We start from the raw sequence: 26,443 nt of genomic DNA on the forward strand, positions 1-26,443 counted from the left end.
GAGGACAGGATACTACCTGTGTAAATCTCCAGCAAACTTGCTAAAGGAGATGCATTTTAATTCACAGTCTCTGGCAAGAGATTTTTTTTTTTTTTTTTTTTAGTAAGACATTTTTATAATTTCTGCTATTTCAAAATTTTATGTTCCCTTAGAGGAGAAATTGTTGTTGCTTAATAAGCAAGACCTTTTAGCTCCTCACCGTCACCTCACTCCTCTCTATTTCACATTGTTTTCTCTTCCAGAATGCATTCACATTCATATACAATACATGTACACTTTCAGTACATGAAAGTCTCTCACTTTCTCCTCATTCTTTAAAATGATATTAACACCCTTCCCCACCCCATTGGTTCTTTTCCTCTACTCATCTCTCAATTGCCACAACACTCTTTTGCTTTTACTTGAGTCTTTTGTTTCGAAACTTCAGTAAATGTATGTTACTTTTCTCTGGTCACCTGTTTGGTTATAGATATGGATGATTGTTTACGTAAATATACACACATACCAGTTAAAGTTCAGAAGTAGGCGGTTGACATGCATCAGCCTATCTCAACATTAAATCTCCTCTCGAGCCTTATTAAATAAATGACAATATATATTCAAATAGCTGCTGTTAGAGGCCCAACCTCTGATATCCCACAGTGGAAATCAGTAACTGATGTCAATAACCACCATTCAGACCTCCACTGTGAAAGCCCCATCCATGTTTTCTGTATGCCTTACCACTTTAGATTTTGTGTTTCATAAAGGAAGAGAGTCCCCCTGTCCTGATATCCCAGCTGAGCAATATAGCACCTACTTCATCAAGGGGCTCAAATATTTTTGTGTGTGAACTGGCTATTGTCAGCTTGTTCATCACAGTAGCCAGTGTCAAGCTTCTCTGATGTTGAAGATCTTCTAGCAGAAGCCAAAGACCTGGTAAATTTGTCCCTTGCACCCTGAGTGGGGTGGGCTGGGGTGGGTGTGTGTACAGGGTGGAACTTTAATCTGGGTCTGGTTTTCTTTAGATTTCTAAGATTTAAATATACATGACATCATGATCACTAGAATTCCTTGATAAAAAGATCACTCGGGATGGCTTGAAGTACGTAAACTTGAATGTTTTAGAAATCCAGTGGTAGACCGTCTATTGCTATTTTGTTCATTCCAGAACTTTTATAAATTAGCTTATAAAACCATGGAGCAAGCTAAGGCACTATATGTGGCATCTGAAGAATGTTATGTTTTTGCCCAAATAACTCTTTTCTAATAGAATTATTTCCAAATGAGTAAAACCTTGAAAACAACTCCTCGGTGAAGACAGAAATGGTAAAAATGACACTTTTATTATAAATTTAAACATATGAAATAGTAACTGTAAAATATATATAAATATATATCAGCCAGAATTTGTTTTATTTAAGGTAGATAGTGTTACTGAAATGTCAGACCCTAACAATATAACAAAGGCAAATCAATAAAAATAAAACCAACTATAAACTGTCTGAGGGTGCTGCATAAACACAGCATGGTCTAAATAAGAAGAAAACTTAAAATCTGGAAAATGTTAAGTAATTGATTGGGCATAGGAAAAAATGTATTTGACTTTGAAGCTAGGAACACTATCCTTAGTAGCTTAGGAGTGATAGCATTAGATCCTTACAGAAGGAAGTATAATTTTAACAAACAATTTGACTGACATTGAATATTATTTGGGCAGTTATAATTCTGCTAAGACTATTGAAAACATACTATCTTGAGTTATGACAATAACTCCTGGAAAAACTAAAGGGAGACAAGGTATACTGTTGTTACTGTATACATATATTTTTATGTAATTATGCGTATTTCTTCCTTGGTATTTTGCATTTTGGCTATTTAAAACGATTGACACTGGGGCATGGTGGCGTGTACCTGTAGTTCCAACTACTCAGGAGGCTGTGGCAGGAGGATCACTTGTGCCTGGGAGTTTGAGTCCAGCCTGGGAAGTGTAACATTGCAATGCCCCATATCTTTTAAAAATAAAAATAAAAGATTGACATTGAAAGAGGTTCTAAAACAAAAAATTTGGAATAAAATTGTATTCTCTGTCATACATTTTGGGTTGCATTAAAGATTCCATACTCAGTTACTGTTTTCTCATTGAGACCCAGAAAATAACTGAACAATAGCAGCAGCATTTATGATTAGGAAAAGCAGCTAAGAGGCACTGGCTCCCATTTGCTTTCTATATTTACCATATGGCACCAGTAAATGATATTATACTACTTCAAAGAAAAGTTAAAAGTACAAGTTTCCCTACCCCTGCTGAGTTTGCTATTAGTTTTATGTCTGGGGTGCTGTGCCCCACAATATTTTGTTTTTACTACTGTTAATAAAAAGTCATAGAAGGTCATCATAGATGTTAAGCTTAAATGAGGTAGACAGGAATAAATAATTTAAAAAGCTGAGGAGTATTAAAGTTTTTACTTTAGAAATGATTAATAGACATGTTCAGCAGCTGAAGATAAATATAGGCTCACTAAAATCCATCGAGTTATATTTGACTCAGCCGGATGTGGTGGCACGTGCCTATAGTCCCAGCTACTCGTGAGGTTTAAGAGGGAGGAGTGCCCAGGAGTTTGAGGCTGTAGTTTTCTATGATCATACCTTTGAATAGCCACTGAACTCCAGCCTGGATAACATGAAAGACCCCATCTATTAAAAAAAAAAAAAAAAAAACTGACATCCCAAGGTGGGCAGATCACCTGAGGTCAGGAGTTTGAGACCAGCCTGGCCAACATGGTAAAGCCCTGTCTCTACTAAAAATACAAAACAGCCGAGCATGGTGGTGTGCCTCTGTAATCCCAGCTACTTGGGTGGCTGAGACAGGAGAATCGCTTGAACCCAAGAAGCAGAGGTTGCAGTGAACTGAGATCACACCACTTCACTCCAGCCTGGGTGACAGCAAAACTCCATCTCCAAAAAAATAAATAAAAGTAAACAAGTAAACAAAATATATGTTTGACTTTGTCTCGGCTTTAGTCTTTCTAATGTTATTTATATTCAATTATGGAATTCTCATGAAACACTGACTTCTGAAAACCGTCTTTTTCCTAGTTCACTAAAGCAGTGAAGCACTTTGGGGAAGAGGCTGGCAAAATACAACCAGATGAGTTCTTTGGCATATTTGATCAATTTCTTCAAGCTGTGTCAGAAGCCAAACAAGAAAACGAAAATATGAGAAAGAGGAAGGAGGAAGAAGAGCGTCGAGCTCGCATGGAAGCTCAGGTGAGAGGATGATTAATTCACCAATTCTACCTCCTAGAAGTTCTATGGCTGCAGCCCAGCTTCAAAGGTATTTAGAGAGCACTCTGACCTGCTGGCAAGAAGAAAGCCTTCAATGTACTCTCTAGAATTCTGTGGGACTTTAAATTGGTGTTCTTTCTCTTGGACAACAATTTAACAGTGTATATTCAAAGTCTTAAAAAAAAAAAATCTATCCACATCCTTTGCTCTGGAATTCTGTTTCTTAGAAATTATTTTAAAGAAATAATCACAAATTTGCACAAAAAAAGAGGCAGCATTCTTTATAATAGCCCCAAGCGAAAGACAACCTAAATGTTTACCAATAGGGCGTGAGTTTTAAATTATATAACAGCTACATAATGGAATATTTATGCAGTCCTTAAAAGACATGTATTCAAAGAATATGTAATGATATATAAAAGTTTACAAAGTGATTTCTACATGAAATCTTTGTTTTGTTTTTTAAGATGTATTAATACATATAGAAAATAATAGTGGTGTGAGAAACCTCTAAAAAGTTACAGTAGAATTAAAGATGTTTCCCCCAACTTTTATCTGAATTATCCAAATTGTCTACAATGTGTATGTATTAGTTGGCTTTTAATAACTGTAACTGTTGTGTGTTAGGTTTCAGGCTCCCACAGAAGACACAAGCTAAGCCTTTGATGTAAGGAAAATGACCTGATGACCATTTGCTTTAGTCATTTGGGGTCTGTGTAATAGTGATACTTTTTTTTTTACATTAGCAAAAACACAAATTGCTTCAATTGCTCTCATTTTCACTAGAATATCATGCAATTTACCTAGAATCTAGGTGGTGAGGATCTCTAACCACAAGGCAGTGGTTATTTTGTGGTGGTGTTTGTTGCTTCCACAATGGAGACCCCAGGTTCCAATTACCCCTTTCTTCTGACATCCAAAGGGGTTATAGGATGAGCACAGCTTGGTGTCTGGAGCATTACCGTATTTCACGGAATTCATCTCTACTGAAAACAAAATGCAACATTTTGACCTGTCTCTAAGAAGTTGTTTCTTTCTATTTGCAGCTCAAAGAACAACGTGAAAGGGAACGTAAAATGAGAAAAGCTAAAGAGAATAATGAAGAAAGCGGAGAGTTTGATGACCTTGTTTCAGCTTTACGCTCAGGAGAAGTGTTTGACAAAGACCTTTCTAAATTGAAACGGAATCGCAAACGCATTACCAACCAGATGACTGACAGCAGCAGAGAGAGACCAGTCACAAAACTTAATTTCTAATTTTCCATGAATACTTTTTTTAGAAAGCTCATTAGCAGCCCTCTAAAGTGACTAGAACGTTTCATTACACTGCCTTGCAATCCAAACAGTGGCAATTTTTTCCTTCATCTGTGAGTGAATGCGTGAATGTATGTGTATGTGAATGTATGTGTGTATATATTAAAAAATGTATATAGATTGTCTGAGTGTTGTCTGGAGACCTATACGTATGGTTAAAAAGATATGTTAACGTATGTGCTCCGAAACCTTTCATGTATGCATTCACATTGAGTGTGACTCATTTTCTTTCCCTGAACACCATGACTGTTCAGAAGCACAATACTATCTCCTGAAAGAGATGACAGAGACATTCCCTAGATTCAAAGACAAAACAGAAGAAAAAAACAAAACAAAAAAAAACTTGCAAAATATTTTATGGTTTCCAAGCTTGATATGCTTTGAAATTATTTTCATTGATGGAACTGAAGTTGGAAAAATATAGATTTAAAATGGTTTTTGATAGCTGACAATGTGATGTTGATGCATCACATCAGTAATAGGACGGGCTTAGAATTTCTGACATTGGTGTGGGGATACAGTCTATAAATGTTATTGAGAATATCTTGCACACAATTTGAATTATGTAGAACGTCAGCCAGAATTTGTTGTATATTTAAAAGTTGGACATCAATTTTTTCCCTTAATTTCATCAAGTTATCTCTGCCAAGTGCTCTTGATAATTTCTTCAGATTTTTTGGAAAAAACACTATCTAAATGCAAACCATGCTTTTGTTAAAGAACAACATTGCCAGAGTGTGCTTGTTCTATCAACATAGATGTATAAACCTTAAAAATATCTCACCCAAGACTTAAAGGAAGAATTCTCTGAAAGGCTAAAGATTACTAAAAAAAAAAATTTTAATGGGGTGCCTTTTTGTTATAATTTCTATTTTCTGTTTTGTAGGACAAGCTGCATTTTCTGTAAATATAGGTCTGGACTAAAGGACACATAAAGAATGCACAAAATGTCAACGTCAGCAGAGATGCCCAGATCTATTTATCTCTAAGTATATTTGAAGTGATTGCTGTTTATGTGTTGTCATTTTAAAATTGTGTGTCAGTAAAGCTACCTGTAAAATTTCAGTCCAAAAAGAATAAAGCTCTCAGGGAGACATGAATAAAAACAACATTAGAAAATGTAGATGCTTACCATTAACCTACCAACTCTTAATATCCTTAAGTTATGTGATATATAAAGAGGACTGTTACTTTTTTTTTTTTTTTTTTGCTTTGATTTATTTATTTGTAGTTGGGAATGGGGCTAACGTTTTCTCTTTTCTTTCTATCAGTCCTGTTGTGGTTGGGTTTCCTGTGGAGAGAGTAGTTTGTCCTGTTGCACTAGAACATTATTTACTCACTAAATTGAGTTTTTCAGTCAATTAACAAATATTTATTAAGTACCTGCTATGTACCAGGCATAGTAAGGCTACAATGGTAAGCAAGACAGAGTCCCTGCCCCCAAAGAGCTTACGTTCTAATGGGGTTATTAAGGGATGAATAAAATACCAATGTGTGCACTGTACAGGAATCATACTATTTAAAAATAATTTGTATAAACTATAATGCTTAGCACAGATGGCGAGGTATCTGCGCTATGTGAAAGCTGTGAAATAGTGCTCTAAGAGTTGTCAAGAGCTGTGGTTTTACATCTTTTCCTCATTGCAAATTTAGTGACTTTCTACACATTATATGGAAATAAGTGACTAGCAAATAAAACAGTCATAAATACAAAGCAAAGGTTGTACTCCCCAATCCCGAGTTAGCCCAGGTCTGCAATAACACCATGTCAAAGGTGCAGATAGAGACTTGGCTCAAAAAGGCTTGGAGATGAGGAAGATTGGAATATAATGAAGGTTTTGTCTGTCTGTTCCTTAACTAAAGTGCCTCTATGTATATTCTTTTCTATTTGTAGCAGGAGAAATTTGGTGTGGCTCAATTTTGGAACTCTTTTTTGAAAATGGCTTTGTCTTACAGTTTAAGGAATAGACAGGTGGAGGGAAAGTCACATAAAGGAGCAAGTTTGTGTAGCATGTCCCTCTTGCCCCTTTTAATCATTCTTCTTTGATACGGCCATCCTGGTGGGCCTCCTTTGCCGTTTCCATTTTTGGTTTCTTTCCCAGAAAACTGTGTGCAGGTAATTCCATGTGCCATTGTTGAAAAAAAAAAAAAAAAAAAAAACTTTTTAGATTGGTGCTGGTGTAAGTAGCCACTTTTCTCTCTTGGGTGTGTATTTTAAAGTTGTTTTTTTTTTTTTTTTAAATTAATGCCAAAAAGAAAATGCATAATTTGTAAACTTAATTATATGTCTTGTATCTTATTAGCTTAGTAGTTGGAACCACTTAGTCTTTAGGTGCAAGACTGTTGTTAGGTAGTACTGAGAAAAAAAATGTATGTGATACGAGACTGTACATTTTTTTAAAGCAATATGCAATAAAGAGATGAATTCATTGGGTGTACATATATGCTTTCTATGAATTATTAAAACAGTGTCAGACTTCTTTGCAGTTTCCACCATTGAATTTCAATTTTGCAAATTGTTCACTGAATCATAAATATATATGTGTTTTTAAGCCTGTACTTACTAGACCTAGAAGAATACAGTTTTCTATTATGGCAGCATTCGATATGCCCAGGTTATCATAGGTCACCTCTGTCTATACTTGGTTTACGTATGAGTTATACAATTTCATGTTACAACTCATGTATAGTAGAGCTACAGGTGAAATTATGTAACTGGAGTAGAGAAAATAATCTCTGGTCTCTAGAATCAAAACCTATTTTGGTTTGAGGCTTTTTTTTCTTATTAAAAATTAATTTGATGGGTCAGTGTGGGAAATGGCACCTATACAGATCAAGAGATTTGTTTTATCAGTATCCTCTGAAAGCTCAAGCTTTCCCTTTGTCCTACATCACTTTTGCTGCCTAGCCACCCTTAGCTCAATTTAAGGTCAAGCTAGAAACAAACTGCTCCAGTCACGGATAGAATACCCAAGCAGTGCACTCACTGCTTGTTATTTTAAGATAATTCTTCTTATCTTTGGAGTGAACTCCTCATGATGTTCTTATAATAGCTGACCATCTTGTTTTTTTATCAACTCACTGTATAACTGCATAGTAACAACATTCTGTGGAGCTGACATTCAGATAAGAGAGACTCTTCTGCATGTTAGGCAAATGTTATATTCTAACCCACAAGCTAAGCCACTGCCTATTTGTATATTCAGGAATGGAATTATATACAGAACCACGTAGATCCTCAGTTGACCTTGGTGTATTAATAGAAAGGGAGGGAAATGTGAAGTTTTCAGATCATATGCTTCAATGTCTTCAGTTTCCTCCAAAAAATTATTGAAGGAAATGTGCTTCTGAAGAGGGGTGAAGGTCTGAGATCCATCCAGAATATTGCCTCTTTTCTGTAGCCTAATATGGGTTTTTTTGTTAGGCAAGGGGATAATCTTTATTAAAATACTGTAGTTTAGACACAATTACAGTCATGTGTCTTTTAACAAGGACACATTCTGAGAAATTTTGCCAATAGGTGATTTCATTGTTGTGCATACATCAAAGAGTATACTTACACAAATCTAGATGGCATAGCCTACTACACACCTAGGCTATATGGTATAGCCTATTACTCCCAGGCTACAAACCTGCACAGCCTGTTACTGCACTGAATAGTGTAGGTAATTGTAACAATGGTATTTATGTATCTAAACATATCTAAATATGGAAAAGATACGGTAAAAATACCATATAAAACATTTAAGATGGTGCATGTATATGGGATACTTATGAATGGAGCCTGCAGTACTGGAAGTTGCTCCAGGTTAGTGAGTGGTGAGTGAATGTGAAATCCTAGGACATTACACTATTATAGGCTTTATCAACATTGCACATTCTAGGCTACACTATTGTTTAAATTCTTTAATAAAACCTAGCTTACTATAACTTTTATTAACTTAGTGTTTTGATTTGTAATAACTTTAAATGCATATAGCTGTATAAAAGTTTTTTTTCTAACTGGGAATTTATTGCTTTGGAAAATAGAAAAAGATACCTACATTTTAGTTATGAATTATAATTAAAAGCAACACATATGGAACCACAGTCTCTAGCACAACAATGTTCAATTTCAGCAGGACTTTCTTCAACTATGGGAATGCTCTTTAGCTGCACTGCCCAATATGGTAGACCTTAGACACATGTGTCTAGTTGTTTGAAATAATGGCTGTGATTGGAAGTAAATCACTCCTCAGTAATTGCATAGCACTTTATAGGTTTAAAAGAAATATTGGTTGGCTGCTTGTTTGTTATTTTCTTCCCTTATTCCTTCCTGTCTCCATTGTTAAGCATAATTATTGGCATAAAAGAGGTTTTCAATACCCATTTCTAGACTGCATTCTGGCCTGGGCAATAAAGCAATACTCTCATTCTCTTTCCCTTTTCTCTTCCTTTCTATTCCTCTCCTTCATTCCTTTTTTTTTCTTTCTCTCTTTCTTTTAAAAAAAATAAAAATAAAAATAAAAAAGTCTTCTTTACTCAGCATTATTTCTCTTAATCTCTTGGACAAAAATAAATAATTCTGAAAGCTCAAAAAGAAAAAAAAGGGAGTACAAATGCAGTGTGTATTTTTTTTTTTATAAGAGTACAAATAGAGTTTGCATATTTATATCAGGATTTTTAGAGTTTTTATATTCTGTATAACAGTACAAACATGGTTTGTATATTTTTTATAACATACAAATAGAGTTTGCATATTTTTTATAAGAGAGTACAAATAGAGGCTGTATATTTTTTATTAGAGTACAAATAATGTTTGTATATTATCGATAACAGTATTTTGAGAGTTTTTATATTTTGTATAACAGTACAAACAGTTTGTATATGTTTTATAACAGTACAAATAGAGTTTGCATATTTTTTATGAGAGTACAAATAAGAGTGCATGTATTTTTTATAACAGAGTACAAATACAGTTTGTATATTTTTCATAACAGTATTTTGAGGGTTTTTACATTTTGTAAAACAGAACAAACAGATTGTATATTGTTTATAACAGAGTGCAAATAGAGTTTGCATATTTTTTATAAGAGTACAAATAGAGTGTGTAGATTTTTTATAACAGTACAATTATAGTTTGTATATTTTTTATGACAGAGTATTTTGACAGTTTTTATATTTTGTATAACAGAGTACAAACAGAAATTGTATATTTTTATAACAGAGTACAAATAGAGTTTTCATATTTTTTATGAGAGTACAAATAGACTGTATATTTTTTATAACAGTACAAAAAGAGTTTGTATATTTTTGTGACAGATTAGAGAATTTTTATGTTTTGTATAACAGTAAAAACAGAACTGTGTATTTCTTATAACAGTACAAATAAGAGTTTGCATATTTTTTATGAGTACTATTAGTGTGTATATTTTTTATAACAGAGTACAAATAGAGTTTGTATATTTGTTATAACAGAGAACAAATAGGGTTTGCATAATTTTATAAGAGTACAAATAGATTGTGTATATTTTTAATAATAGGGAACAAATAAAATTTGTATATTTTTTAAACAGTATTTTGAGTATTTTTATATTTTGTATATCAGAGTACAGAGTTTGTATATTTTTTATAACAGAGTATTTTGAAACTATATTTTTTATAACAGTATTTTGAGAGTTTGTATATTTTGTATAGCAGAGTACAGTTTGTATACTTTTTATAACAGTAAAAATAGTTTGCATATTTTTTATAAGAGAGTAAGAATAGTGTGTGCATATTTTGTATAACAGAGTATAGATTTTGCATATTTTATATGAGAGAGTACAAATAGAGTGTCCTTATATTTTATAATAGAGTAAAAATAGAGTTTGCATATTTTTTGTAAGAGAGGACAAATGGAGTGTGTATATTTTTTATAAGAGTACAAATAGTGTTTGCATATTTTTTATAACAGTATTTTGAGAGTTTTTATATTTTGTATAACAGTAAAAACAGAGTTTGCATATTTTTTATGAGAGTACTAATAGAAGGTGTATGTTTCTTATAATACAGTAAAAATAGAGTGTGCATATTTTAAATTAGAGAGTACAAATAGAGTGTGCTTATATTTTATAATAGAGTAAAAATGGAGTTTGCATATTTTTTGTAAGAAATGACAGAATGTGTATATTTTTTATAATAGAGTAAAAAAGTGCGTATTTTTAATAAGAGTAAAAATAGAGTGTGTACATTTTTTATAACAGTACAAATAGAGTTTGCATATTTTTATAAGAGTACAATGGAATGTCTATATTTTTTATAACAGTACAAATTTAGTTTGTATATTTTTTATAACAGAGTATTTTGAGAGATTTTATAGTTTGTATAACAGTAAAAACAGAGTTTATATATTTTTTTTAACAGAGTACAAATAGAGTTTGCATATTTTTTATAAGAGTACAAATAGAGGGTGTATATATTTTATTAGAGTACAAATAATGTTTGTATATTATCAATGAATATTTTGAGAGTTTTTATATTTTGTATAACAGTACAGAGTTCATATATTTTTTATAACAAAGTAAAAATAGAGTTTGCATATTTTTTAAAAGACAGTACAAATAGAGGGTATATATTTTTTATAACAGTACGAATAGAGTTTGTATATTTTTCATGACAGAGTACTTTAAGGGTTTTTACATTTTGTATAACAGAACAAACAGATTGTATATTGTTTATAACAGAGTGCAAATAGAGTTTGAATATTTTTTATGACAGTACAAATAGAGTGTGTAGATTCTTTATAACAGAGTACAATTATAGTTTGTATATTTTTTATGACAGAGTATTTTGAGAGTTTTTTTTTTTTTTTTTTTTTTTGAGATGGAGTTTCACTCTTGTTACCCAGGCTGGAGTGCAATGGCGCGATCTCGGCTCACCGCAACCTCCACCTCCTGGGTTCAGGCAATTCTCCTGCCTCAGCCTCCTGAGTAGCTGGGATTACAGGCACGCACCACCATGCCCAGCTAATTTTTTGTATTTTTAGTAGAGACGGGGTTTCACCATGTTGACCAGGATGGTCTCGATCTCTTGACCTCATGATCCACCCGCCTCAGCCTCCCAAAGTGCTGGGATTACAGGCGTGAGCCACCGCGCCCGGCCAGTGTGCATATTTTTTATACCAGAGACCAAACAGAGTGTGTATATTTTTTATAACAGAGTATGTTTAAAGCTTTTATATTTTGTATAACAGAGTACAAACAGACTTTGTATATTTTTTATAACAAAGTAAAAATAGAGTTTGCGTATATTTTATAAGAGAGTACAAACAGAGTGTGTATATTTTTTATAACTGCATTCAACTAGAGTTTGTGTATTTTTGATAACAGGATTTTTAGAGTTTTTTTATTTTGTATAACAGTACAAACAGAGTTTGTGTATTTTTTATAACAGAGTACAAATAGAATTTGCATATATTTTATAAGAGAATACAAATAGAGAGTTTATATTTTCTATTAGAATACAAATAGAGATTGTATAGTTTCTATAACAGAGTATTTTGAGAGTTTTTATATTTTGTATAACAGAATACAAACAGGGATTTTATATTATTTATAACAGAGTAAAAATATAGTTTGCGTATTTTTTATAAGACAGTACACATACAGTGTTTACATTGTTTAAAGCAGAGTAAAAATAGAGTTTGCCTATTTTTAATAAGAGAGTACAGAGTGTGTATATTTATTATAACAGTACAAATAGACTTTGCATATTTTTTATGAGTACAAATACCGTGTATAATTTTTATAACAGAGTAAAATAGTGTTTGTATAATTTTCATTACAGAGTATATTGGGAGTTTGTATGTTTTTTATAAGTGAGTACAAATAGTATTTGCATATTTTTTATAAGAGAATACAAATAGAGTGCGTATATTTTTTATAACTGAGTAGAAATAGAGGTTGTATATTTTTTGAGAGTACAAACAGAGTGCATATAATTTTTATAACAGACTATAAATAGCGTTTGCATATATTTATACGAGAGTACAAATAGTGTGTGTGAATTTTTTATTTTTTTTATTTTTTTTGCATTTTAGGTTTTGGGGTACATGTGAAGAACATGCAAGATGGTTGCATAGGTGCATACGTGGCAGTGTGATTTGCTGCCTTCCTCCCCTTCACCTATATGTGGCATTTCTCCCCATGCTATCTCTCCCCAACTCACCACCCCCCACTGTCCCTCCCCTATTTCCCCCCAACAGACCCCAGTGTGTGATGCTCCCCTCCCTGTGTCCATGTGTTCTCATTGTTCAACACCCGCCTATGAGTGAGAACATGCGGTGTTTGATTTTGTGTTCTTGTGTCAGTTTGCTGAAAATGATGGTTTCCAGGTTCATCCATGTCCCTACAAAGGACATGAACTCATCGTTTTTGATGGCTGCATAATATTCCATGGTATACATGTGCCACATTTTCCCTGTTCAGTCTATCATCAATGGGCATTTGGGTTGGTTCCAGGTCTTTGCTATTGTAAATTGTGCTGCAATGAACATTCGTGTGCATGTGTCCTTATAGCAGAACGATTTATAATCCTTTGGATATATACCCAGTAATGGGATTGCTGGGTCAAATGGAATTTCTGTTTCTAGATCCTTGAGGAATCGCCACACTGTCTTCCACAATGGCTGAACTAATTTACACTCCCACCAACAGTGTAAAAGTGTTCCTATTTCTCCACATCCTCTCCAGCATCTGTCTCCAGATTTTTTAATGATCGTTCTAACTGGCATGAGATGGTATCTCAATGTAGTTTTGATTTGCATTTCTCTAATGACCAGTGATGATGAGCATTTTTTCATATGTTTGTTGGCCTCATGTATGTCTTCTTTTGTAAAGTATCTGTTCATATCCTTTGCCCACTTTTGAATGAGCTTGTTTGTTTTTTTCTTGTAAATCTGTTTTAGTTCTTTGTAAATTCTGGATATCAGCCCTTTGTCAGATGGGTAAGCTGCAAAAATTTTTTTCCCATTCTGTTGGTTGCCGATTCACTCTAATGACTGTTTCTTTTGCCGTGCAGAAGCTATGGAGATTGATTAGGTCCCATTTGACTCTTTTGGCTTTTGTTGCCAATGCTTTTGGTGTTTTGGTCATGAAGTCCTTGCCTACGCCTATGTCCTGAATGGTTTTGCCTAGATTTTCTTCTAGGGTTTTTATGCTCTTAGGTCTTATGTTTAAGTCTTTAATCCATCTGGAGTTAATTTTAGTGTTAGGTGTCAGGAAGGGGTCCAGTTTCTGCTTTCTGCATATGGCTAGCCAGTTTTCCCAACACCATTTATTAAACAGGGAATCCTTTCTCCATTGCTTGTTTTTGTCAGGTTTGTCAAAGATCGGATGGTTGTAGGTATGTTGTGTTGCCTCTGAGGCCTCTGTTCTGTTCCATTGGTCTATATCTCTGTTTTGGTACCAGTACCATGCTGTTTTGATTACTGTAGCCTTGTAGTATAGTTTGATGTCCAGTAGTGTGATGCCTCCCGCTTTGTTCTTTTTGCTTAGAATGGACTTGGCTATGCGGGCTCTCTTTTGGTTCCATATGAAGTTTAAGGTGGTTTTTTTCCAGTTCTGTGAAGAAGGTCTTTGGTAGCTTGATAGGGATAGCATTGAATCTGTAAATTACTTTGGGCAGTATGTCCATTTTCATGATATTGATTCTTCCTAACCATGAACATGGAATGTTTCTCCATCTGTTTGTGTCCTCTGTTATTTCATTGAGCAGTGGTTAGTAGTTCTCCTTGAAAAGGTCCTTTATGTTCCTTGTTAGTTGTACTCCTAGGTATTTTATTCTCTTTGTAGCAATTGTGAATGGCAGTTCATTCTTGATTTGGCTCTCTTTAAGTCTGTTATTGGTGTATAGGAATGCTTGTGATTTTTGCACATTGATTTTTTATCCTGAGACTTTGCTGAAGTTGCTTATCAGTTTCAGGAGATTTTCGGCTGAGACGATGGGGTCTTCTAGATATACAATCATGTTGTCTGCAAATAGAGACAATCTGACTTCCTCCTTTCCTATTTAAATACCCTTTATTTCTTTTTCTTGCCTGATTGCTCTGGCTCGAACTTCCAGTACTATATTGAATAGGAGTGGTGAGAGAGGGCATCCTTGTCTAGTGCCAGATTTCAAAGGGAATGCTTCCAGTTTTTGCCTATTCAGTATGATATTGGCTGTTGGTTTGTCGTAAATAGCTTTTATTATTTTGAGATACGTTCCATCAATACCTAGTTTATTGATAGTTTTTAGCATAAAGGGCTACTGAATTTTGTCAAAGGCCTTCTCTGCATCAATCGAGATAATCATGTGGTTTTTGTCTTTGGTTCTGTTTATGTGGTGAATTCCATTTATAGACTTGCATACGTTGAACCAGCCTTGCATCCCTGGGATGAATCCTACTTGATCATGATGGATAAGCTTTTTGATGTGCTTTTGCAGTTGGCTTGCCAGTATTTTATTGAAGATTTTTGCATCTATGTTCATCATAGATATTGGCCTGAAGTTTTCTTTTCTTGTTGAGTCTCTACCGGGTTTTGGTATCAGGATGATGTTGGTCTCATAAAATGATTTGGGAAGGATTCCCTCTTTTTGGATTATTTGGAATCGTTTCAGAAGGAGTGGTACCAGTTCCTTTTTGTATGTCTGGTAGAATTCGGCTGTGAACCCATCTGGACCTGGGCTTTTTTTTGGGTGGTAGGGTCTTAATTGCTGCCTCAACTTCAGACCTTGTTATTGGTCTATTCAGGGTTTCGACTTCTTCCTGGTTTAGGCTTGGGAGGAGGCAACTGTCCAGGAATTTATCCATTTCTTTCAGGCATCCTAGTTTATGTGCATAGAGTTGTTTGTAATAATCTCTGATGATGGTTTGAATTGCTGTGGAATCTGTGGTGATATCCCTTTTATTTTTTATTGCGTCTATTTGGTTACTCTCTCTTTTCTATTTTATTAATCTGGCTAGTGGTCTATTTTGTTGATCTTTTTGAAAAACCAGCTCCTGGATTTATTGATTTTTTGAAGGGGTTTTTGTGTCTCTATCTCCTTCAGTTCTGCTCTGATCTTAGTTATTTCTTGTCTTCTGCTAGGTTTTGAGTTTTTTGATCTTGCTCCTTTAGCTCTTTCAATTTTGATGGTAGGGTGTCAATTTTATATCTCTCCTTGCTTCTCATGTGAGCACTTATTGCTATATATTTTCCTCTAGAGACTGCTTTAAATGTGTCCCAGAGATTCTGGTATGTTTTGTCTTCATTCTCATTGGTTTCGGAGAACATCTTTATTTGTGCCTTCATTTCATTGTTTATCCAGCCAACATTCAAGAGCCAGTTGTTCAGTTTCCATGAAGCTGTGTGGTTCTGTGTTGGTTTCTGAATTCTGAGTTCTAAAACTTGATTGCACTGTGGTCTGAGAGACTGTTTGTTATGATTTCTGTTCTTCTGCATTTACTGAGGAGTGATTTACTTCTAATTATGTGGTCAATTTAAGAGTAGGTGTGATGTGGTGCTGAGAAGAATGTATATTCTGTGGATTTGGGGTGGAGAGTTCTGTAAATGTCTATTATTAGGTTTGCTTGTTCCAGGTCTGAGTTCAAGTCCTGGATATCCTTGTTAATTTTCTGTCTGGTTGATCTGTCTAATATTGACAATGGTGTGTTGAAGTCTCCCACTATTATTGTGTGGGAGCCTAAGTTTCTTTGTAAGTAAGTCATTAAGAACTTGCCTTATGTATCTGGGTGCTCCTGTATTGGGTGCATATATATTTAGGATCGTTAGCTCTTCTTGTTGCATTGATCATTTTACCATTATGTAATGCCCTTCTTTGTCTCTTTTGATCTTTGTTGCTTTAAAGTCTATTTTATCAGAGATGAGAATTGCAACTCCTGCTTTTTTTTGCTCTCCATTTGCTTGGTAAATCTTCCTCCATCCCTTTATTTTGAGCCTTTGTGTATCCTTGCATGTGAGATGGGTTTCCTGGATACAGCACACTGATGGGCTTTGGCTTTTTATCCAATTTGCCAGTCTGTGTCTTCTGATTGGGGCATTTAGTCCATTTACGTTTAGGGTTAATATTGTTATGTGTGAATTTGATACTGCCATTTTGATGCTAGCCGGCTGTTTTTCCCATTAGTTGATGCAGATTCTTCAGTGTGTTGATGCTCTTTACCATTTGGTATATTTTTGGAGTGACTGGTACTGGTTGTTCTTTTCTATGTGTAGTGCCTCTTTCAGGAGCTCTTGTAAAGCAGGCCTGGTGGTGATGAAATCTCTGAGTACTTGCTTGTTCACAAAGGATTTTATTTTTCCTTCACTTATGAAGCTTAGTTTTATTTCATTGAGTTGATCTTCGACCTCTGATATCCTTTCTTCTGCTTGGTCAATTTGACTGTTGAAACTTGTTGATGCTTCGCGAAGTTCTCGTGTTATGTTTTTCAGCTCCATCAATTCACTTATATTCCTCTCTAAGTTGTCCATTCTCGTTAGCCTTTTGTCAAATCTTTTTTCAAGGTTCTTAGTTTCTTTGCATTGGGTTAGAACATGTTCTTTTAGCTCACGGAAGTTTCTTATTACCCACCTTCTGAAGCCTGATTCTGTCATTTTATCACACTCATTCTCCATCCAATCTTGTTCCCTTGCTGGTGAGGAGTTGTGATCCCTTGTAGGAGGAGAGGTGTTCTGGTTTCAGCTGTTTTCATCCTTTTTGCGCTGGTTTCTTCCCATCTTTGTGGATTTATCCACCTGTCGTCTTTGTAGTTGTTGACTTTCTGATTGGGTCTCTGAATGGACGTCCTGTTTGTTGATGATGAAGTTATTTCTGTTTCTTATTTTTCCTTCTAACAGTCTGGCCCCTGAAGTCCACTCCATGCCCTGCTTGCCTGGGGATCACCTGCAGCAGCTGCAGAACAGTAAGGGTTGCTACCAGTTTCTTCTTCTGCTTTGTCCCAGAAGGATACCTGCCAAATGTCAGTCTGAGCTCTCCTTTATGAGGTGACTCTTTGGATATATGGGGGTCAGGGAGCTGCTTGAGGAGACAGTCTGTCCTTTATAGGAGCTCAAGTGCTGAGCTGTGAGCTCTGTTGTTCATTCGGAGCTGCTGGGCAGGTACATTTAAGTCTGCTGCAGCAGAACTCATAAACCTCTTTTTTTCCCCTGGTGTTCTGTCCCAGGGAGTTAGTTAGGGCTTTATTTATGAGTTTCTACTGTGCTGCTGCCTTTTTTTTTCAGGGCTGCCCTGCCCAGCAAGGAGGCAGCCTAGTCACTGCCTGCAGAGGCTTCGCTCAGCTGCTGTGGGCTCTGCCCGGCTGCCATGTGAACTTCCCTGCAGTCCTGTTTATATGGGTGTAGTTAGAACTGCCTCAGTAATGGCAACCTGCCTCTGTAATGACGGATTCTCTCTGTAATGACGGGTTGCCTCGGCAATGGCAGGCTGCCTCTGTAGTGGTGGAGTGCCTCAGTAATAGCGGTAATGGTGGACACCCCTCCCCCACAGAGCTGGACCATCCCAGGTTCAGCTGTGCTTGCTGTGAAACTCTCAACCCAGAGTGTTTCCAATTGCTGTTTTTTTTTTGTTTGTTTGTTTGTTTGTGGGGGTGGGACCAGCCGGGCCTGATCACCTGGCTCCCTGACTCAGAGACTGGGGAAAGGGCTTTCTGTGCCCCAGGGGCCAGGCTCACACTCACCACCCGGAAGCAGTTCCCCAAGCTGGAACGGGGGTCCTGGAAGAAGGCCCAGCAGGTGGGGCTCTGTCCTGGGCAGGTCGACTGAGTCTTCTTGGTGGCCCTACTGTCACCATCCACCTGGCGGGACAGACGCAAGACTCAGGCCTCCCACTGGACCATGTGGCTCTCCCACATACATCGGCCTCAGCAGGAGACTCCCCCCAACCCTGGGCCTGCAAAGACCTCTGCAGAGCCAGCAGGCCACTCCTGGGACTCTGCAGCAAGCAGCCCTGAAGCCTCAGCCAGAGGGAGGAAAGGCAGGTGCACCTGCTCACCTGCCAGGCCAGGCTGAGCTCCTCCAGGCTCTGGGCCACAGAGCCATCCAGCAGCATCAGATCATTGCCTGCTTTATTGTTGTTGGTGCCCAGAAGGCCAGCGGACATGCCTGTGGGGAGGAGGGAAGCTGAGGTCCTGAGAGCCCATGATCCTCCCCCAGTGGACCTCTAGGGGAGACAAGCCTGAGGCACACTGAGAAGTGGTAGAATCCTGCCACCTCCACCCCAGACTCCCAGAGCCCAGGGCTCTGGCTCCAAACCCTCATCAGAAGAGGGAGAGAAAGCACAGGGACTGAGGACAGCGTGTGTCCCCCCATCCCCTCTCCACGTCCTCAGCTCGAGTGGCTGGAATCCAGGCCTGCCCTTTGTGTTCCTTGGCAGAGGGACCACAGAAAGGCCAACTCCACTTTGGAGCCGCATATCCCAGGGATGGGGGCAGAAAGCCCTGGGCCTCATCTCAACCACAGTCACCGCCTACAGCCCGGGGACCTGTCACACTGGAAGCTGAGAATGGTGCCTCCTGAAGAGACTCTTGGTGGTGGGGCCAACCCCGCCTGGGCCCAGACTCACCGTGGTGCCAGAGGCCCAGAGTCAGGCTGCAGAGGCCAGTGGGCACGTCACAGGAGACGGAGGCCCCGTCCTCACTAGCCAGCTCAATCCTGGGGATGTCCCTCCTTGTCATGGCAAGAGGCAGCTGGAGGTCTGGACAGCTCTCCCCTAGCAGGTAGGAGTTGTACAGCTTGTAGGCCTGTGGACCAGAGGGGGTGGGCAGGAAGGCTGACCCACAGCCAGGGACAAGCTTGAAAGCGCCATCCCCCAGGCCACCTGCCACAGGCACAGGTCTCCAGGAAAAGCTCGGGCCTCCCCTCCTCACCTGCAGGCTGGGGTAGAAGATGAGGGTCACGTGGTTCAGCTCCATGGTCAGGGCCATGAGCCCCAAGCCTGTCCGACTCAGCATCAGGGAGAATGTGTTGTGAGCAAAGTCTTGGGCCAGGAGGATGTTGCCACGCTGGATGCTGAGGTCCCACACCCAGCCGTCAAAAGTCACCACGTGGGCCAGGTGCGGTGGCTCATGCCTGTAATCCCAGCACTTTGGGAGGCTGAGGCAGGCAGATCATGAGGTCAAGAGATCAAGACCATCCTGGCCAACATATTGAAACCCTGTCTCTACTAAAATATAAAAAATTAGCTGGGCATGGTGGCACTTGTCTGTAGTCCCAGCTACTTGGGAAGTCTGAGGCAGGAAAATTGCTTGAACCCAGGAGGCAGAGGTTGCAGTGAGCGGAGATTGTGCCACTGCACTCCAGCCTGGCACCTGGTGACAGAGCTAGACTCTGTCTCAAAAAAAAAAAAAAGTCACCATGTGCTGGGCCCTGGCCACCAGGGCATGGTCTGGAAGGAAGCAGCCCCAAAGGCAGGGTGAGTCGAGCCAGCTCCACCCACTGCAGTGGGATCCTGATGCCTGCTGGGTACCCCAATGCCTAGAGCCCTGGCTTAGCCTACCCTGAGGCCAGGAGTCCCCCTCCCCTGGTGCAGCAACCGGAGGCCCAGCAATCCCCCACCTGCTTCAGGATGACATGAGCTGAAGGGCTATGACCCAGTTCAGCCCTAACAAGGAATAGAGTCCCCAGACCCGCTACAAAACTGCTGTGCTATGTAACAAAGCCTGGCTCAGAGGCCATGTATTCTATGCCTCCATTTATGTCAGATGTCCAGTGCAGGCACAGCCATGGACACAGCAGGCAGACTGGCAGCTGCACGGTTTCATTTTAGGATGATAAAAACGTTTTAAAATCGATTGTGGTGAGGCATGCACAACTCTGAATAAACTAGAAGCCACTGAATCATGCACTTAAAATTCACACATCGGCCGGGCCCGGTGGTGCTAAGCCATCCCAGCGCTTTGCAGGGCTGAGGTAGGAGGATCACTTGAACCCAGGAGGCCAAGGGTGCAGTGAGCCGAGAGCGTACCACTGCACTCCAACCATGACAACAGAGTGAGACATAGTCTCAAAAAAAAAAAAAAAAACAGATCATGCAAGTCATCCGTTTAATCTCAAGGAAGCTACTGAGGGGGAAAAAGACATTAAGTGGATAGCCAACAGCTCCCTCAAAAGTGACAGCAGTGTTCTGCAGACCTGTCCTGTTCAGGGTAGGAAAGAGATGGCCTGTGAAGGAGCAGGTCTGACCAGTCCAGCCAGAGTGGCCCCTGAGCTGTGCCTTGGGGGTACTTGTGCTCATGGCGGGAAAGCACCATCCATCGTGCACAGCCAGGCACCTGATGGCCAGGGCCAGCATCCCGTGGGAGGCACTACCAGTCCTGTGGACAGCTACCAGAACTAAGGGGCACAGAGAAGCCCATGGTCACACACACACAACTTGAAGACCAGGCTGTTTTCTACAAGATCAGCGTGCTGCTTAGACCTGACTACACCCACGCTTCTAGGGAGCCGTAGGCCTCCACGTGAGTCGTACACAAATAAACCGCTCTTTGCCAAGCCTGGGTACTGTGGCTCCCCCATGGACATGAGGGGCTCCCTTGTGCATTAAGAACCATACATGCCCCTTACCCATGTGAGCGAGCCACATGGTTACCTGCATTTCACAGTGGAGGAATCCAAGTCCACAGAGGTTAGCAGACTCACCTGAGCCACACGCAAGCTCCCCAGGAGCCCAGAGCCGGTCATCCCAGCACCAGATCGCCCCTGACCTGTGAGTCTGAACTCAATTAATGCCCTTCCAGCTGTAATGGGAGGTCTGCCTTCTGCTCCAGCAGAGCCCACAGGGAGGGAGCTGGCCTGAAGCCCTAAACCACCCACTGTACTCCTCTGTTGGGCCAGGCCTTATGTTCTGGACAAAAGCAGGATGTGCAGCCTCAGCCCTAGTCCCATAGGACCTTGGGAAGTCCAGTGAGCTCTGGGCCTGGCACTGTGATGCCACGAGCCTCTGCAGGCTTCCCTGTGCCCCCACAGTACCTGCCCCTGCATGGCCCTACTGCTGTGCCCATGGGGCAGGGGGCTCCCAGGGAGGAGGGTGGCACAGCCTGGGGCAGGACTCACACTCCCAGGGACTCTGCAGCAGGCGGTGTCTGAGCTGGTAGGACTTGGCCAGCACGTTGACCCTGGACGGCTCTCAGAGTGGCCACAGCAGCTTCTCCTCCACCAGGTAGCCAGTCACCCAGGCCACATCACCCCCAGGCAGCAGCAGCAGCAGCAGCGTCACCACCACTGAGTAGTTCCTAGAGGGAACACACAGGACAAGTTGCTGTGCCTGGCCGAGCCGTGCTTCCTTTGGCTGCAGAGGGGGAGCTCACAGTTCTGCAGGATGAGCCCTGCCGTGGAAAGCATGGGGGTGCCTCTTGGGGAGGGGCTGTCCTTGTTTTAGGAAATCCCATAATGAGGTGGAGGAGGACAGAGGCCAGCATGACAGTGGAGGTGGGAGGTGAGGCCGGGACAGACACAACCTGCCCTATTTTGAGGACACAGATATCTGATGTCATGTCTGATCTGCCCCTGGGTCTTGAGCATCATGGGCCTGTGTGTGGGGATGCCAAGGACAGGAGCTGGAAGGTGTAGGAAATTGTTTTGATTTGTTTTCTGGGACAGAATCTCATTCTGTGTTGCAGGCTCAAGTATAGTGGTACTATCTTGACACTGCGACCTCTGCCTCCTGGGTTTAAGTGATCTCCTGTCTCAGCCTCCAGAGTAGCTGGAACTACATGCACTCACTGCCATGCCTGGCTAATTTTTGTATTTTATATGGAGTCAGGGTTTCACCATGTTGGCCAGGCTGGTCTCGAACTCCTGACATCAAGTGATCTGCCCAAAGTGCTGAGATTACAGGCATGAGCCAGTGTGCCTGACCAACAGGTCTAGGAAATGTCTACAGTTGAGGGGAGGACTGGAACTTTCTCAATATGTAGAGTAGGATCCAGCCTGTGAGATCTGAATCATCAGGGAGATCTCGGCTCAGGTGGGGGTGGAGTCGGACGAGGAACATTCCTCACTCTGTTGTTGATGGGTCGGTGGAGGGGGTGCAGGGGCAGGTGGACTCACTTACCTTCTAGGGAGCCTAGAGACCCTGCAGCTGGGGGCAGGAAGCAGCCTGAATGCCCTCCCTGCCAGTTAAATCCATTTTTTGGCACCCCCACCAGATCCCACTCACCAGGTAGGTGAATAACCAGACAGGTGATTCTTCAACCAAGCCAAAGCCCCGCCCTGAGACCTCTTCCCTTCCTCAGCCTACATTCTGACCACAAGGCATCAGGAGCAGGAACTTGTATTATATGGAGGCTTTTCCCCATGATGCAGGTCTGGTCCCTATTCTACAGCTGGGGAAACTGAGGCACACAGAGCTGATGCAGAGGAATACCAGTTAGAGGCAGAGCCGGAGTCCAGATGCTCTGCAAGGCCACCAGAATGGAAGAAGGGGGCTGCCTCCCTTCCCGGAGCCCGGTTCCTGGTGGGCCTCATGCCTGGGAGGGAAAAGGATATTTGGTCCCCAGGCCCCTGCGCTAGACTGAGTTCACCACTTCTATCCACCACCCACGTGTTCTCAACACAGGGACCAAAGGGACCTTTTGAAGTGAAAGGGTGATCATGTCCTTTCTAGGTCAGAGCAGAAGCTAGAGTCCTCCCCACCACCCCCCAGCCTCGGGACCTCCCAGTCCCTCCCAGTTGCATCCACTCTCCCTTGCTCATATTCTGCTTCAGCCCAACCAGCTTGCTATTAAAACAGGCCAGTCACAGTGGCTCTTGCACGTAATCTTAGAACTTTGGGAGGCCATGTCTCTGGAGCCCAGGAGTCTGAGACCAGCCTGGCTAATGTGGTGAAACCCTGACTCCACTAAAAATACAAACATTAGCCATGTATGGTGGCACATGCTTGTAATCCTAGCCACTTGGGAGGCTGAGGCAAAAGAATCACTTGAATTTGAGAGGCAGAGGTTGCAGTGAACTGAGATCACACCACAGCACTCCAGCCTGGGTGACAGAGCACAAGACTCCATCTTAAAAACAGGCCAGGCACATCCCTCTCCCAGGCCCCTGTGCAGTGGTGCCCCCACCTGGAGCTCTCTTCCCACACTGGCCCCATGGCTGTTGCTCAAACTGTACCTTCTCCTGAAAGCTGGCCATGGCCACACCATAGGTTCCCCAGCCCACCATCTCACCAGTGTTCCATCTCTAGCATTTGCCACCTAAGGTATGGCTCTGTGGTGATAAATGATGGGCAGTGGGCCACACCCAGCCTGTGGTCAGCTTCTGCACAGCCTGCAAGAAAGAAGGGCTTTTATGCATTTAAAAGATTACAAAACAGGCCAGGAGTCGTGGCTCATGCCTGTAATCCCAACACTTTGGAAGGCCAAGGAGGGTGCATTACCTAAGGTCAGGAGTTGGAGACCAGCCTGTAGTGACAAAACCCTGCCTCTACTAAAAACTCAAAAACTTAGCCAGGTGCGGTGGTGTACGCACCTGTAGTCCCAGCAACTTGGAAGGCTGAGGGAGGAGAATCGTTTGAACTCAGGAGGCAGAGGTTGCAATGAGCTGAGATCACACCACTGCATTCCAGCCTGGGCTGCAGAGCAAGACTCCATCTCAAAAAAAAAAAAAAAAAAAAAAAAAGATTACAAAACAAAAGGAAATGTGACAGAGCAGAATGGCCTGCTCTCTGCAGGGAGCAGTGCACACCCTGCTGTAGATGATTTCTTGGGCTTCGTGTCTGTCTCTGAGTAAAACTGAGCTTCCTGAAGGCAGGGGTCAGCCTCGCCCACTGTGGTCTTCTGCAGCAGCTCCTAAAATCCTGCCTGCACTGGGACTGTGCTCACGAGGTCGCTGTGGAGTGAGGAAGAAACTCCAGCTTCCTCTCCTGTGAAATGGGGAGTGAAGAAGCCTCTGTGCAGGGCGGTCAGAGTAGTCAGTGAGTCAGTGTCGAAGCATTCAGCACCGCACCTGATATGTGGCAGGAACGCTGGATGCGCCACTCCCAACCCTGTGTTACCTGGTTACAAGGTCATACAGGTCCAGCAGGGGTTTGCAGAGCCTCTTCAGTGCACATGAGAACGTGGCCCCAGCCCAGGACAGCATCTGGTGGGCCACCTGGAGAGGGAGGGGACAGTGAGAGCTGTCTCAGTCGTCCTCAACTGCCAGCCATGCCCCATCCTTGCTCTCACTCACCAGCACCACGGTGCCTTTCACCACCCCCAGGGCCATCCTGATGGGCCTGGGACCCCCATTGCCTGGCATCCCGGGCACTCAGATCTGCAGCCACCACATGGCCTCCTCTGCCCGCTCCCACCACACCTCCTTCAGGGGCCACAGAGGGCCTCTTCCTGGGGTTAAGATGGTGGGGGAGTAGGGGAAAAGGAATAGAGCAGCAGGCCCTGGAGATTGCAGGCGAGTTGTCACAGCAGACCCGAGCCACCTCTGCATGGCCTGCTCATAGCTTGTCTGGGAACTTGGATTGGGGGAGGGTTCCCACCACTCCTAGAAGTGATACGAGGCTCTCTGCACCTGAACTGTTTGTACAAACGTGGTTTATGCCAGACGCCTGCTTGCCTCCTAGGAGTCTGACAGTGTGCTCTGAGCCAAGCAGCACCTGCCAATGGGGCAGCCCCACTAAACACCCTGGGTGACATAGTGCTGGGACAGCCAAGTGCATCCCATGTGAAGGCACAGGGACTGGGAGAGGACACTGGGTGATGGCCCTGGTCCCCCTGGACTTGCCCCGGCCCCCTTCCCTGTGCTGACACTCCTGCCTCCTCTCACTAGTCAATGACAGCCGCGAACAGCACAGTGTGCCAAGTCATGGAGCACTCTTCCAAATTTACTGCGCTGTGGGTGGCCATGGGACTCTGGCACAGCAGAGAGGATACAGAGGTGACATTCAACACCCAGTCAGAGGGACACCCACACTGGCACTGGGCAGGGTCTTGGGGGCTCTACGCTGGGCCGGACATTAGCCCTGGATGGTGGAGAGGCCAGAAGTTCTTAGTCCTGCCAGGAGGGCAGTAGCTGTGAGCGTTTAACGACCACACGGCCACAGAGAGCCCATCGTGGAACGAGAAAGAGACCCTGTGGCAGTGAGCTTCACAGAAACAAGGCTGTCCATGCAAAAGAGAGCAGGCAGAAGACTGGAGAAACCTAGGCAGCAGGCGTAAGGGATATTAGCTTGGAGACCTTGTAAGAATAAGACAGCAGACCATGGAAAAAAGAAGGTTGGGCCAGGCGCAGTGGCTCACACTTATAATCCCAGCACTTTGGGAGGCTGAGGCGGGTGGATCACGAGGTCAAGAGATCAAGACCATCCTGGCCAATATGGTGAAACCCCCTCTCTACTAAAAATAGAAAAATTGGCTGGGTGTGGTGGTGCAGCCCGTAGTCCCAGCTACTTGGGAGGCTGAGACAGGAATTGCTTGAACCCGGGAGGCAGAGGTTTCAGTGAGCCAAATTTGTGCCACAGCACTCCAGCTTGGGCAACAGAGCAAGACTCCATGAGGAAAAAAAAAAAAAAAAAAAAAAAAAACCCAAGGCTGTAGGTCTGTAAGAAGTAAGGCAGGGGTCTCAACACAGCTGGGCTGCAGGCTGGCGGGAAGCAAGGCCACCATTCTGACTGAAACAATGCCATAGGCCAATGTGAGGGCTTAGGGCCCTGGACTGGGTGTGGATTTTGGTGCAGGATTGAGCCCTCCCTCCCACACTCACATTCCAGCTCATTCCACAGCTACTCCAGCCCCACCTGCAGCCAGTCCAGGTAAAGAGGCAGGTGCTGGATCAGTGCCTGCCTGGCCTGGCTCTGGCCCCGCAAGGTGGTGACCGCCTGACCACTTGCCTGCATGGCCTCCAGCCCTGCCTGGGACAGCTGAAGGAGGAGGC

General features: G+C 41.8%; 2 protein-coding genes across 5 annotated transcripts in view; one reads left to right on the forward strand and one right to left on the reverse strand.

The window, feature by feature from the left end:
- Nucleotides 1–7,020, forward strand: part of DAAM1 (dishevelled associated activator of morphogenesis 1) — a 186,814-nt gene extending 179,794 nt beyond the window's left edge. For both annotated transcript variants that reach the window (XM_012442281.3, XM_012442283.3), the window contains 2 exons: nucleotides 3,079–3,249; nucleotides 4,314–7,020. In XM_012442281.3, coding sequence (XP_012297704.1) covers nucleotides 3,079–3,249; nucleotides 4,314–4,523 — 381 coding nt within the window. In that variant the 3' untranslated portion in view covers nucleotides 4,524–7,020. The remainder of the gene's footprint in view (nucleotides 1–3,078; nucleotides 3,250–4,313) is intronic.
- Nucleotides 7,021–15,408: 8,388 nt separating this feature from the next.
- Nucleotides 15,409–21,691, reverse strand: LOC135270433 (zonadhesin-like). 3 transcript variants are annotated; one of them, XM_064365931.1, is made up of 5 exons: nucleotides 19,447–21,691; nucleotides 19,143–19,320; nucleotides 18,573–18,682; nucleotides 18,259–18,375; nucleotides 15,409–17,474 (listed from the first exon to the last, which is right to left on the reverse strand). In XM_064365931.1, the coding sequence occupies exons 1-5, from the start codon at nucleotides 19,528–19,530 to the stop codon at nucleotides 17,388–17,390; spliced, it is 576 nt and encodes a 191-aa protein (XP_064222001.1). In that variant the 5' UTR covers nucleotides 19,531–21,691; the 3' UTR covers nucleotides 15,409–17,387. The 3 variants fall into 3 exon arrangements, with proteins under 3 accessions (XP_064222001.1, XP_064222002.1, XP_064222000.1); XM_064365932.1 differs by having other exon boundaries at nucleotides 17,381–17,905; nucleotides 19,447–19,549; XM_064365930.1 differs by lacking the exon at nucleotides 15,409–17,474 and having other exon boundaries at nucleotides 17,820–18,375; nucleotides 19,447–21,689.
- Nucleotides 21,692–26,443: the final 4,752 nt, after the last annotated feature.

Source organism: Aotus nancymaae, unplaced genomic scaffold (assembly GCF_030222135.1).
Source record: "Aotus nancymaae isolate 86718 unplaced genomic scaffold, 86718_ANA_hifiasm-v0.15.2.pri h1tg000062l, whole genome shotgun sequence".
Taxonomy (NCBI): Eukaryota; Metazoa; Chordata; class Mammalia; order Primates; family Aotidae; genus Aotus; species Aotus nancymaae.

Bases quoted from the DNA above. Each gene is read 5' to 3' on its own strand.
- LOC135270433 (XM_064365930.1), bottom strand. From the start codon at position 19,530: ATGCTGAGTCGGACAGGCTTGGGGCTCATGGCCCTGACCATGGAGCTG. The intron at 18,683-19,142 runs GTGAGTCTGGGC...TCCTCCCCACAG, and splicing joins TCTGGGCCTCTGGCACCACG to GCATGTCCGCTGGCCTTCTG. The intron at 18,376-18,572 runs GTGAGCAGGTGC...CTGTCCCGCCAG, and splicing joins AGCTCAGCCTGGCCTGGCAG to GTGGATGGTGACAGTAGGGC.